The sequence below is a fragment of the Sinohyriopsis cumingii genome, chromosome 16 (assembly GCF_028554795.1).
Source record: "Sinohyriopsis cumingii isolate HCF-2022 chromosome 16, ASM2855479v2, whole genome shotgun sequence".
In the NCBI taxonomy this organism is placed as follows: Eukaryota; Metazoa; Mollusca; class Bivalvia; order Unionida; family Unionidae; genus Sinohyriopsis; species Sinohyriopsis cumingii.
The window spans coordinates 39,144,175-39,157,948 of NC_142976.1; the positions used below are offsets into that span (position 1 = coordinate 39,144,175).

General features: G+C 33.6%; 1 protein-coding gene across 2 annotated transcripts in view; it reads left to right on the forward strand.

Annotated features, from left to right (window-relative positions):
• Positions 1-13,774, forward strand: part of LOC149780249 (hemicentin-1-like) — a 118,476-nt gene that overhangs the window by 78,264 nt on the left and 26,438 nt on the right. For both annotated transcript variants that reach the window (XM_089937033.1, XM_089937034.1), the window contains exons 26-30: positions 3,577-3,711; positions 6,702-6,821; positions 9,074-9,187; positions 11,035-11,166; positions 13,625-13,753. In XM_089937033.1, coding sequence (XP_089793159.1) covers positions 3,577-3,711; positions 6,702-6,821; positions 9,074-9,187; positions 11,035-11,166; positions 13,625-13,753 — 630 coding nt within the window. The remainder of the gene's footprint in view (positions 1-3,576; positions 3,712-6,701; positions 6,822-9,073; positions 9,188-11,034; positions 11,167-13,624; positions 13,754-13,774) is intronic.

Consider the following 13,774-nt stretch of genomic DNA (forward strand, 5'->3'; position numbering starts at 1 on the left):
GATTAAGTTCTGAAATCTTCTATCAACATCTAGTCATCATAAATTTTGTCCATCTTTTGGCTTCTGTGTCATATACGGGTGATTATGTAGAGACTGAGCTTATAAAGGAATCTGTAGTAGTTGATTCTCAGTATATAAATATCCAAATGTGAATCATTTGACAGAAAGTTTGAGTCAGTGAAGTTACATTAACTTGTGTCTTAAACATGAGTTTGAGTGATCCAGAGTATTCAAATAAAATATGTTCTAGGCAACGTATTCAAATAAAATATGTTCTAGGCAATGTATTCAAATAAAATATGTTCTGCGCAATGTATTTGTACTGTTACAATCGCTATTATTAACGGGCTTTTCAGAAACTGATAAATAAAGGCTATATTGCAAAGCATCTACATGGTACAAGCTTGCAAATCAAGTCCAGTCAAAATCAGTTGCTAAAATGGTCTCTAGAGTGTTGGCATGCTTGGTCAATTAGATGCAGTCATAGCATTAATCGTGGAATCTGATGGATATCATTGTCAATTAAAATGGTAGACAAAACAAAAAGAAATAAATTAGCTTGTCGTAGACTTTTAAAAAAGTATTTCATTGAATGACATCATTTTAAAGTATCATTGCAACACATTTTTTTCTGGTTAATTAAACTGCTAAATTTACAAATTTAAAATCAACAATGCAGTCAGAAATGTTGATTCAGTTGTGGAGTCACAAGCCTCACTATGACATAGTTCCATCAAGAATTGAGGCTATTCCATTGTGAAGTCACAAGCCTTCCTACAACAACAAGCCTCACTATGACATAGTTCCATAGAGAATTGGGGCTATTCCATTGGGGGGGACTCACCAGTTATTATGTACTTTTGAGAGAGTGATGTATGTAAGGTTAAGTTATTTGCATTAAAACACGCACAGTGGAGTGGGTGTTGGCATACCTCTATGCTACTTTAATGTAATGTGGCTGACATTTCTTTGGATATTGTACTTTTGGAAATTGTACATGATCTAAGCATACTGCTAACTAAAATGACTGCTCCCTTGTGCTAAAAATATTCAGCCTGAATTTGTCTAAAGTACACTATCCATAGCATCTATTAAAATAGGGAAAATTAATTTTGCCAGACTAAACAATACCAGCTTCTGAAAGTGCAATGAATGAATTACCAAATACATAAAACATAAAACAAAGTTATTAGCTCCTTTTTATACAATTTACCTCTGAAGTTCAGGAAGTGAAAATGACCAAGTGGAGCTAGCACTTTATTGAAAGGTGCACATCTGGAATAAGGCCAAGCTGTTTACTCTATAACCCATGTTACATCCATCAATCATACACCAAAAGAAAGGGAATTAAATGTTCTTTTAAATATAGTTAAGATATGCAAAGTATTTTTTAAATAGGCAGTTTATAATAACCAGTGAGGAAAGACAGGGAAATTATTTTTCTTGCATACATAATTTGCCATTAAATTTAAAACTGTTGCATCAAGTAGAAGAAATATATAGTGAAAATGTTTTCGTTTATTTGCAATGAAAGTAAAAAGATAAATGATTACAAAGCAAATTCACTTCTTCCATATTAAACAAAAGGGCAAATATTTTACGCTTTGACCTTCGATCTTTATGAACCTCATCTGTTCCATCCCTTTTCAAACTGTAAAATTTATTGTTGACATCTCAGGAATAATTCTGGCTAGTTTCATGTTCATGTCTTTCAGCATAACATTGATTTCTATGTTGACAAAATATGTTAGAGACTCTAACACTAATAAATACTGTTCTGTGGGGGAAAATGCAGGAGAATTATTCAAACGGACTGTTTTTATGCTTATGCCTTAAATATTTCAGCCATACAATCAAAATTAAATCATAAAGTAATAATACCTATGTTCTCTTTAAGTGGGCGCTCACCAGTTATTATGTACATTTAAGAGAGTGACGTATGTAAGGTGAAGTTAATTGCATTTAAAACATGCACAGTGGAGAGAATGTTGGCATACCTCTATGCTACTTTCATGTAATGTGGCTGACATTTCTTTGGATATTGTACTTTTGGAAATTGTACTTGATCTAAGCACACTGCTAACTAATATGAGCCAAAAAAAAATCAAGCTGAATTAGTCTAAAGTACACTATCCATAGCAGATATTAAAATAAGGAAAATTCATTTTGCCAGACTAAACAATACCAGCTTCTGAAAGTGCAATGAATGAATTACTGAATACATAAAATGTTAAAAAAGTTATCAGCTCTTTTTTATACAATTTACTTCTGAAGTTCAGGAAGTGAAAATGACCAAGTGGAGCTAGCACTTTTTTGAAAGGTGCACATCTAAAGTAAGGCTAAGCTGTATACTCTATAACCCATATTATACCATTCAATCATACACCAAACTAAATGGAATTAAAGGTTCTTTTAACTATAGCTATGATATACAAGGACTTTTTTTTAAATAGCCAGTATAACCAGTGAGGAAAGCCAGGGAAATTATTTTTCTTTAAAATTCTATCCTATGCAAAATACAAAACTGTAGAGTGCCACCATTCTGAAGTCACAAGACTCCCAATGACAACAAGCCTCACTGTGACATAGTTCCATAGCAAATTAGAGTTATTCCATTGAAAAGGATGCAGAAATATTGAATGTAAAATAATGTCTATTGATGACAGTCTTGTGCAGAAAATATTCCCTTCTGTAGTGGGCAAAAAAGAGAAATCAACTCAACTGGTACTGTATATACTAGCTTGTAAGCCCCAACAAACTGAAAAGAACATAGACCCTGATCTTCCTTCACATAATACACCAGCAGATCAGGGTCTATGTGTTTATTCTACTTGTTACTCCTAACAAACTACATAGGACCAAATCTGCTAGTGCATTATGCAGTGACAGTTCTGGGGCTATGTATTATTGATTGACAGTTCTGGGGCTATGCATTATTCAATGACAGTTCTGGGGCTATGCATTATGCAATGACAGTTATGGGGCTATGCATCATTCAGTGACAGTTCTGGGGGCTATGCATTATGCAATGACAGTTCTGGGGCTATGCATTATTCAATGACAGTTCTGGGGCTATGCATTATGCAAAGACAGTTCTGGGGCTATGCATTATGCAATGACAGTTCTGGGGCTATGCAGTTTCAGTTGGACCTGACTAATAAGCAAATATGTATGGTAATTGGTCCAACAGAAATTTGCCTTCTGACCTTATTATGTCTATTTTAACAGAATGACCATATGGTAATTGGTCAAAGTGAAACTTGCCTTCCAATCTTGCTATGTTCTTTCTTATAAAATAACCATTACAGTTTCAGTTATGTTTCAACATGATATAAAACTATCTGAATTGGCAAAAAAAAGATTTCTTTTTAATTTGAGAACAATCGTGTTATTTTTACTGTTGCAGGCATCCACTCTAATGGTTCCCCAGATGCATTGATGGTACATTTCAATTTTCAACAGTAAAAACACCTTCTGCATCCTCAGATGCTCAAACAAGACTTTTATCCTTCAGTGGATCAATGTAATTTTTAATAATGAGCCTAAACTGTATTTTGAATTCTGTCATCATTCCAGACATAGATGAGTGCAACACTAGGGCAGCTATTTGTCGCAGTGACCAGGAGTGTGTCAATACTATTGGTTCTTACAGATGTGTCCTCACCTGCAGGGCAGGCTATAAGAGGTCAGAGGATGGGACCAGGTGTCAAGGTTTGTATTTTGTCTGAAACCATAAAATGATCTTTCATGCTACAAAAGGAACCAACTCTCACAGTACCCATACCTATAGTAAGAAAAGGTCTGAGAACAAAAAATTCAAACTTGGACTCATAGTTCACAAATTAACAGTAATATTTTAAGTCTGTCATGATAATCGACATTTAGTAATACCATGTAAGAAAGATAAATCAACAATAAAATAATCCCCAGGCAGTATATCATAGTAAGGGAGGAGGGGGTATAGTAATGTAAAGGTTCAAAGAGGTTGTTGGTTCAATCTTTGTTGCAACTCTGCTCTTTCCTTTCATTTTATAGTTTAAAAAAGTACTAATCTATCACGATCCCTCCATGTATGCCTAATATGAATTTACCTGTCATTTCTATATGTATGCCAAATACCAATTTACATGTCTGTCCTAAATGTATGACCAATGTCAGTTAACACATCTGTCTTATATGTATTTCAAATACCAACCTTTACATCAGTCAGTCCTACAGGTATACCAAATATAATTTAGCACATATCCGCCAAAAGCCAATTACACCTTAGTCATACATGTGTGTCAGATACTAACTTACACTATAGTCCTACATGTATGCCAAATATCAGTTTACATCTAAGTCCTCCATGTGTGCCAAATATCAGTTTACATCTAAGTCCTACATGTATGCCAAATATCAGTTTACATCTAAGTCCTACATGTATGCCAAATATCAGTTTACATCTAAGTCCTACATGTATGCCAAATATCAGTTTACATCTAAGTCCTACATGTATGCCAAATATCAGTTTACATCTAAGTCCTACATGTATGCCAAATGCCAATTTATACTTAGGCATCAGTTACTGGATAAAAGGTTTTGTCACTAATATACTGAATTAATTATATTTGTACAAATTTAATGACAATACAATATTTTTCAATTTTTGGCTTTTGTTTAATACATTGTGTTATTGAATTTAAAATATTATATTGGTTGATGTAAAGAGGGGCTTAATATATGTATTTCACAGTTCGGTAAAACTATATATTTAGCAAACAAAAGCCTGTAATTCTATCAATAATTTTTTTATGGTGATGTAAAAATATACCCACATGCATATGGTAGGTTGCTTTGTGGAACTGTAATGATGCAGAGGAAACCACTTTGTTGTATTACTATTGAGAACATGTGACCTGTTCAGCCAATCAGAATTCAGGATAATATTGATGAAAATACAGTGGTCCCCATCTTATACAGCCACCTCTTCTGCACCAGGAAAGTGGTCTTATAAGACAGGTGACCTTTTAGAGGGGGACTAAATTTTTGCGAGAAGTATATGTAATGTATGAGTAAGAAAGCTACATACTTCAAAGCATTTAATATCTTCATTTAATATCTTTGTTTAAAAGTAACATTAATTATTAAAAGATTCTTCTTGTTATAATAATAGACTTATTTCAACTGAATATACATTACTTGTTCTTCTTTTTGGTATAAGCATGAAATGCGAGTGGGTATTGTTGTCATGAACATTGCAAAACCATTCAAAAACCTCATTTAAATCTTGGTACATAAATAATTTTCTTTCCATTTGCTCCATTTTCCCACTGCTGCTGAATAACCTCCTTATCATTTATGACATTGTTTATTTGCGTCTTTTAAATATAAGATTGTTATATTCAAGTCTTTTCTACATAAAATTGTTCGGCAAGTTGCCTCTCCCCACCTCACCCAATGTCGTTGACTAGAATAACTGACTTTCTTCTAAAATAATATGTATCCATTTATGTGATGACATGTTAATGTTTGGTAATGATTTATTCGAATATTGCTAACTGTATGTAACTTAATTATGCTGACGAAACTTTTGTTGAGTGGACAAAATGCCTTCTTTGTAAAGGAAGTGATAAATGTGTTGCCACATGATTTTTTGGTCTTTGTCTGGTACCCTGATTTGTTCAAGGTTAAAATTTCTGTGTGTGTGTGTGTTATTGCACAAAATCTATTTTTAGCCTATGCTGACACTGTTATGATCTTGACAATTGTGTCTGGTTGTAATCATCAAAGAGAAAAACTCGACAGATGTGTGAAGCCCAAAACTCTATCATAACATTGTTGAGCCCATTTCCTGTAAACATTGGCTTTGAGTCTAGGATTCGGCCAATGTGGGTATGTGAGAAAGTTTGCCAGTAGCTTCTCGTGGGTCACTGGTTCTTCCCAGGTTCTTCCTCCACCATTAATACTGGCCGCCATGCATAGCCTATCATGTGCTGAAAAATGGCATTAAACCCCACAACAACTACAACAACAACAACTTTAGTCACCACATCTTTCAGTAATGGAAGCTTGACATTGGGAGACATGTATCGACGATAAAGATAATTGGATTACTTACCTTACGTCAAGATATGAATAAATTATTGGTTCTGGATACATCTGAACAAAAAATTGGCTGCTCATGAGGGGAACATTTTCCATTTTTGTACAAATATTCTGGCTGCTGGTCACGTTAGAGGGGTGTCCATTCTTGAGGGGTACTTTATAATACAAACTCGTCGATGCCAAGGGATTCTGGCCATAAGAAGTGGGTAGCTGCTGGTCGGTGGGGAGGCGTTCAAGAGGGAGACTACTGTAATATGATTTACAGTGCTTTATCATGATGTGGTTTTTTTCATACTACCAGTACATACCTTTCGTTCATATGAACTTCCTCAGTATGAAGTACCCTATTTTTATATACCAGTAAACTACCTTAATATTAGGTACCCTTTTGTTTTTAATACCTCAATATAAGGTACACTTGTAATTGTGCAAACTACCAGTAGATACTATATTTTTATACACACTACCTCAATATGAATTACCCTATTTTTATATAAATTACCTTAATATGAGGTACCCTATTATTTTTTTAAGCTACCTCATTATGAGGTACCCTTGTAATGGTAAATACTTTCATGGCATTGAAATTATAGATCATAGTCTTTGTCTTATAGACATCAACGAATGTAAAGAGACCCCAACAGTCTGTGATCAACATTGCATGAATCGAGTTGGAGGCTTCAGATGTCGCTGTGACCCAGGCTATAGAAAAGTGGGAAAAGGCAAATGTGTAGGTGAGTGAAATAATGATGAGTCAGGAAGTAAGAATTTTACATTCAGATATCCCTGTGTCTGGAATTTGTATGGTAATGATTTATTGATATTTTCTATTTCATTTTTGGGAAGAAACATTATTCAGGAAGTAAGAATTTAGCAATTAACTGTTTCCTTTGAATGATGACTTGTCAATGAAGAAAGAACTTTATATTTAGCTATTTTTTTAAGGACATTCTTGAATCTGGAATTTTTAAAGCAACGATTTATAGATGCTTTCTATTTCAGTACTCTTGACATTCCAAATTAAATTGAAATTTTTTTAAAATTCAGCAAATAAAGTTTTGAGGAGCTATAAATAATTTTGAACAACCATCTTCTCCATACATGTTGACATAATTTTGAACAACCATCTTCTCCATACATGTTGACATAATTTTGAACAACCATCTTCTCCATACATGTTGACATAATTTTGAACAACCAACTTCTCCATACATGTTGACATAATTTTGAACAACCAACTTCTCCATACATGTTGATATAATTTTGAACAACCATCTTCTCCATACATGTTGACATAATTTTGAACAACCAACTTAGCATAAACTGATTGATATAAATCTGGACACAGATAGAGGACTGCCTCTCAACAAAATGTTTTGTCATAACATGAATCAATTACTGTAATTGATTCCAATTTGTTACATGGTGGTAAATTTATATGTATAATGTAGGTCATTACAAGGTTACTCTGCAGAACTAATCAATATTCAGAATTGTAGATTTAAACTATTCAGCTGAGGAACTGCCAAATTAGTAGAATCATATCCACTCATTCAGATAGCATTTTTCGTATTCCCCACCTCCCACCCATATTAATACCAATGGCCATCTATCTTGTCACAACCATTCACATTATGTGTGTACCATTATATCATTATTGCTATCTTCATATAATGTGCATTGTTATACTCTCCTTAAGTCTTAGGGCTTCAAGGGAGAATAGTCCTTGACTAATAAGTCACCCTCTATAAATAATAATAATAATAATAATGATGATGATGACTTTGTATAGCACCTAATCTTTAGAAGCTCTAAGTGCTTTACAACATTAGACAACACCTATAAGATAAAAAAATATATATAATGATATGATTACAAACACAAACACCATGAAATTAGAAAACATATAAAAAAACATGCTGAGAATATTTTAAATAGGAAATACCATAAATAAAGCATTATTATTATTTTTATTATCATCATCACATTTGTCATGTCACAGCCATTCACAATATGTGTGTACTATTATATCACATTTATCTTCTCACAGCCATTTACATTATATGTGTACCATTATATCACATTTGTTATGTTACAGCCATTCGTATCATATGTGTACCATTATATCACATTTGTTTTGTCACAGCCATTTACATTATGTGTTTAGCATTATATCACATTTGTTATGTTACAGCCATTCGTATCATGTGTGTACCATTATATCACATTTGTTTTGTCACAGCCATTTACATTATATGTGTACCATTATGTCACATTTGATATGTTACAGCCATTCGTATCATGTGTGTACCATTATATCACATTTGTTTTGTCACAGCCATTTACATTATATGTGTACCATTATGTCACATTTGATATGTTACAGCCATTCGTATCATGTGTGTACCATTATATCACATTTCTCATGCCTCAGCCATTCACATTATACGTGTACCATTATGTCACATTTGATATGTTACAATGATAATTTTTCTAGTATATTCGGGAATAGCTTTTAATTCATAATGTAAATTTGAGGAAGTTATAACAATTTAAAATTCATACAGGTCCTGTAGTAAACATTATCAAAGTGTCCGACCATCAGTGAAAAGTGGTTCTTTATAGTAAGGCAAAGTGTCCGACCATCATTGAAAAGTGGTTCTTCATAGTAAGGTAAAGTGTCTGAACATCAGTGAAAAGTGGTTCTTCATAGTAAGGCAAAGTGTCCAACCATCAGTGAAAAGTGGTTCTTTATAGTAAGGCAAAGTGTCCATCTTCATGGTAAGTCAAAGTGTTGTTTCATCTATTTAATGAATTTGGCTTATAAATGGTCTGCAGTACATTGGAATATTTTGAATAAACTATGATTGACTGACGGTTGCTAGTAAGATGGCAGAGCCAGGGTATGCATAATTTACATATACTTCAGAAGATCAGAACTATATTTAAAGTTAATTATACAAAAGGTTTTCCTGCACTTTTACAGACATTGATGAGTGTGACAAAAATCCTTGTGCTCATGTGTGTGCCAATATGGCTGGCAGTTATGTGTGCAGCTGTAGACAGGGTTATGCCCTAGTCTCCGGTGGATTATGCCGAGGTAAGTACTGAAGTGTTGGCAAACAAACATTGTATGTAGTTGTGGAGAGAGCTTTACTTTTCATGTGGCAGCTTATGAAGGTAATGTAGAAAGCATAAGATTGCAAATGGATGAACAAGCACTTTGAGAGGAAATTTTCAATCAAATTTATAAATCAATAGTTATCACTCTCTTAGAGATGCAGACAAACTGAGAGAAAAACGTTTAATTAGGCTTTTTTGGGGTTCCATGTTTATCTTTCATGAGATAAACAACAAATTTGGCTATACAGTTTTACAAGATTCAGAATGTCAGTAATTTGTCATTTAGTTGAAAACTGAGTATTACTTAAAATATACTTTTGCCAAAGATGAAGATTTATTAAATTACTTAAAATGTAATTTATGATGTTCCATTGCAGACAGTGTGACAGTTTAGAAGCTTTCTTCATCAGATACATTGCTAAATCATAATATATCTAGATCTCTTTTGATAACTTGCATGTAAAGGGATCATAAAACATAGACTGCATCATAAGGTGGTGCTCTACAGATTCTTATTTTGCATAGGGTTAGGATTTTAAAGAAAAAGAATTTCTCCAGCTTTCCTCACTGGTTATACTGGTTATTTAAAAAAGATCTTGTATGTCTTAGGTATAATGCAAAGAACCTTTAATTCCCTTTATTTTGGTGTATGATTGATGGGTGTACTATGGGTTATAGAGTATACAGCTTGGCCTTACTTCAGATGTGCACCTTTCAAAAAAGTGCTAGCTCTACTTAGTCATTTTCACTTCCTGAACTTCAGAAGTAAATTGTACAAAAAAGAACCAATAACTTTTTTCACATTTTATATGTTTGGTAATTCATTCATTGCACTTTCTGCAGCTGGTATTGTCTAGTCTGGCAAAATTCATTTTCCCTATTTTAATAGCTGCTATGTATAGTGTACTTTAGACTAATTCGGGCTGATTTTTTAACACAAGGGAGCAGTCATTTTAGTTAGCAGTGTGCTTAAATCATGTAAAATTTTCAAAAGTATAATATCCAAAAGAAATATCATCCACATTACATTAATGTAGCATAGAGGTATGCGAACATTCTCTCCATTGTGCATGTTTTAAATGTGAACTACTTCACCTTACATACATCACTCTCTCAAATATACATATTATCTGGTGAGCGCCCCCTAAACAAGAGCACAAGTCAATAAGGGACCTTTTACAAAGTAGTTTACTTAGTTGGGTCCCAATTGCCTTCATTGTGAAAAGGTTTCAGTGCACATCAATTATGTAAATACTGATAATTAGCAGTATTGTACCATGGATTTTACTGTTACAGATGTAATAATTAGCATTATTGTACCATGGGTTTTACTGTTACAGACGTAATATTTAGCAGCATTGTACCATGGGTTTTACTGTTACAGATGTAATAATTAGCAGTATTGTACCATGGGTTTTACTGTTACAAATGTAATAATTAGCAGTATTGTACCATGGGTTTTACTGTTACAGATGTAATAATTAGCAGTATTGTACCATGGATTTTACTGTTACAGATGTAATAATTAGCAGTATTGTGCCATGGGTTTTACTGTTAGAGATGTAATAATTAGCAGTAATGTACCATGGGTTTTACTGTTAGAGATGTAATAATTAGCAGTATTGTACCATGGATTTTACTGTTAGAGATGTAATAATTAGCAGTAATGTACCATGGGTTTTACTGTTAGAGATGTAATAATTAGCAGTAATGTACCATGGGTTTTACTGTTACAGATGTAATAATTAGCAGTATTGTACCATGGGTTTTACTGTTACAGATGTAATAATTAGCAGTATTGTGCCATGGGTTTTACTGTTACAGATGTAAATGAGTGTTTGGAAGAAGGAGCAGATTGTGGACAGAACCAAGAATGTGTTAATGAAGTTGGGTCTTACAGGTGTATTGACACCTGTTCAGATGGCTACCAGAGAAGTCCAGATGGGGAATGTATAGGTCTGTATAATATACTGCAAACACACACACACACACACACGAGTGTGACACTTTCATCCACACGATCTTGAAAAGTGCTTTTTACCTTGAAATAGATTGAATTTGAGTTAAACTCCAAAATGTACCAGAAAAGTCCTTAAAATCCTCACTAGCCCATAAAAGGTCCTTGAACTTTGAAACAAATGCCTTTCATCAGAGATACCACTATCTCTGATTTTAACTAAGTTTCACTGATTGTTTTACTGCAAATCTACACTGTAAAGTTATGATCCCTTATCTCTTATTTTTTACTGTGTCAACATGATAGTAAGTTTAAATTTTCTAAGGTAAGAAGACATGTTATCCATTTCCAGTAGTTGGTATGTATGTTGTACAGTTGGTATGTATGTTGTACAGTTTTCGTTCTCACTACTAATCAAAGTACATGAGTCACATATTTTTACTCACAGTCAACAGTATTTGGAAGAGTACTTTCATTGATAACAAAGAGAAATGTATGCCTTTGTAAGGTCTGTGAAAGTACATGATTCGTGCACACAGGAAAGTGGTATATTGAGATTACATGAACTTGAAAAACATGTAAATCTTGGGATGGTATGTAAGGAGACACCAAAAAAGGCAACATTATTCCTGCAGTATAACTTATCAAGTATTAAGCAATAAAATCATCTTGACAAAGATTTTTGTTGAAATCAATCAGTTGTTGTCACTGAGTAACTTAAATTGAATGTACCGTATACACTTGCTCATTAGGTCAAGTCCAGCTTCAAACTGTATAGACCCTGATCTGTTGTTGCATCATGCACACAGATATCAGTGTCTGTGTTGCTTTAATTTTTTCTTTACTGATTACTCCTTACAAACGGCATGGATCAAGACCTGCAGGACATTATGCAACAGCAGCTCTGGGTCTATGCATTTTACAGTTGGATTTGACTTATCAGGAAGTATATTTGGTATTTGCCTTTGATTAAAAGTTTGAAACATTTTTTGTATTTGTGATATCAAACCAGTACATCTAAATCTTCTCCCCCCATCCCACCCCACCCCACGCCACACCCGACTGGATATCCTGATATTATATTCAGAATAAAATGATTCTCTTTTTTTTCATTATTTTAAAAACTAAAACTATTTAAAAAAATTTCAACACTGTAAATTGAATAGTCTGTTTACAATATATCACATCATTTGACTGGTAAGGAGATGTAGTAAAACAATATATCATGGCATTTTACTGGTAAGGAGATGTAGTCAAACAAGATGTCATATTGGTAAAGTGAGGCAGTAAAACAGTATATCATGGTATATTACTGGTAAGGAGATGTAGTAAAACAAGATGTCATGTTGGTAAAGTGAGGCAGTAAAACAATATATCATGGTATTTTACTGGTAAGGAGATACAGTAAAACAAGATGCCATTTTACTGGTAAGGAGATGCATTAAAACAAGATTTCATGCCATTTTACTGGTAAGGAGATTCAGTAAAACAATATATCATGTCACTTTACTGGTAAGGAGATGCAGTAAAACAAGATGTCATGTGATTTTACTGGTAAAGAGATGCAATAAAATATGATATCATGTCATTTTGCTGGTAAGGAGAGACAGTAAACCAAGATGTCATATTGGTAAGATGTAGTAAAACACAATATCATGTCATTTTACTGGTAAGGAGATACAGTAAAACAAGATGTCATGTCATTTTACTGGTAAGGAGATGCAGTCAAACAAGATGTCATGTCATTTTACTGGTAAGGAGAAGCAGTCAAACAAGATGTCATGTTAGTAAGGAGATGCAGTAAAACAATATATCATGTCATTTTGCTGGTAAGGAGCTACAGTAAAACAAGATGTCATGTCATTTTACTGGTAAGGAGATGCAGTCAAACAAAATGTCATGTCAGTAAGGAGATGCAGTAAAACAATATATCATGTCATTTTACTAGTAAGGAGATGATGTAAAACAAGATGTCATGTCATTTTACTGGTAAGGAGATGCAGTCAAACAAGATGTCATGTCATTTTACTGGTAAGAAAATCCTGTAAAACAAGATAAAAATTGAGAATACACGTGCTCAGTTTGTCAAGAATGAGGAGTTTACAATCACACAATTATCTCATTATTTGCACAACCACAGAATAAGCAATGGTGTATCCAGAGGTTGAGTGTTCAGCTGTAGCTCCCTTTTTTAGTTAAAATTGTATATTTTTCCAGTGAAAAATATAAATGTAATCTACTTTTAGTCAAATTATCCATCTTGACTTCATAATCAAAATCTGTGATACCATTTTTTGCATCAAAGCCGTGAAAAGTACCACATACACTCATTTGATACACTAAAACATTGAGGATATTAGGTTTATGTGTTTGACTTGAACTAATTTCACAATCATTCTTTTTATTGTAACACTGGTTCCTGAAAATTCATTTGCAAAGCATTGTTTCCATTTTTAGATGTAGATGAGTGTACAACAGGCCAAAATCGCTGTTACTATAACCAGCAATGTATCAACATGGAAGGAGGATACCAGTGTCTGTGTCCCAGGGGTTATCGCTCCTCAGGACCAGGGACACCTTGTCTTGGTGAGTAATTACACAAACTCA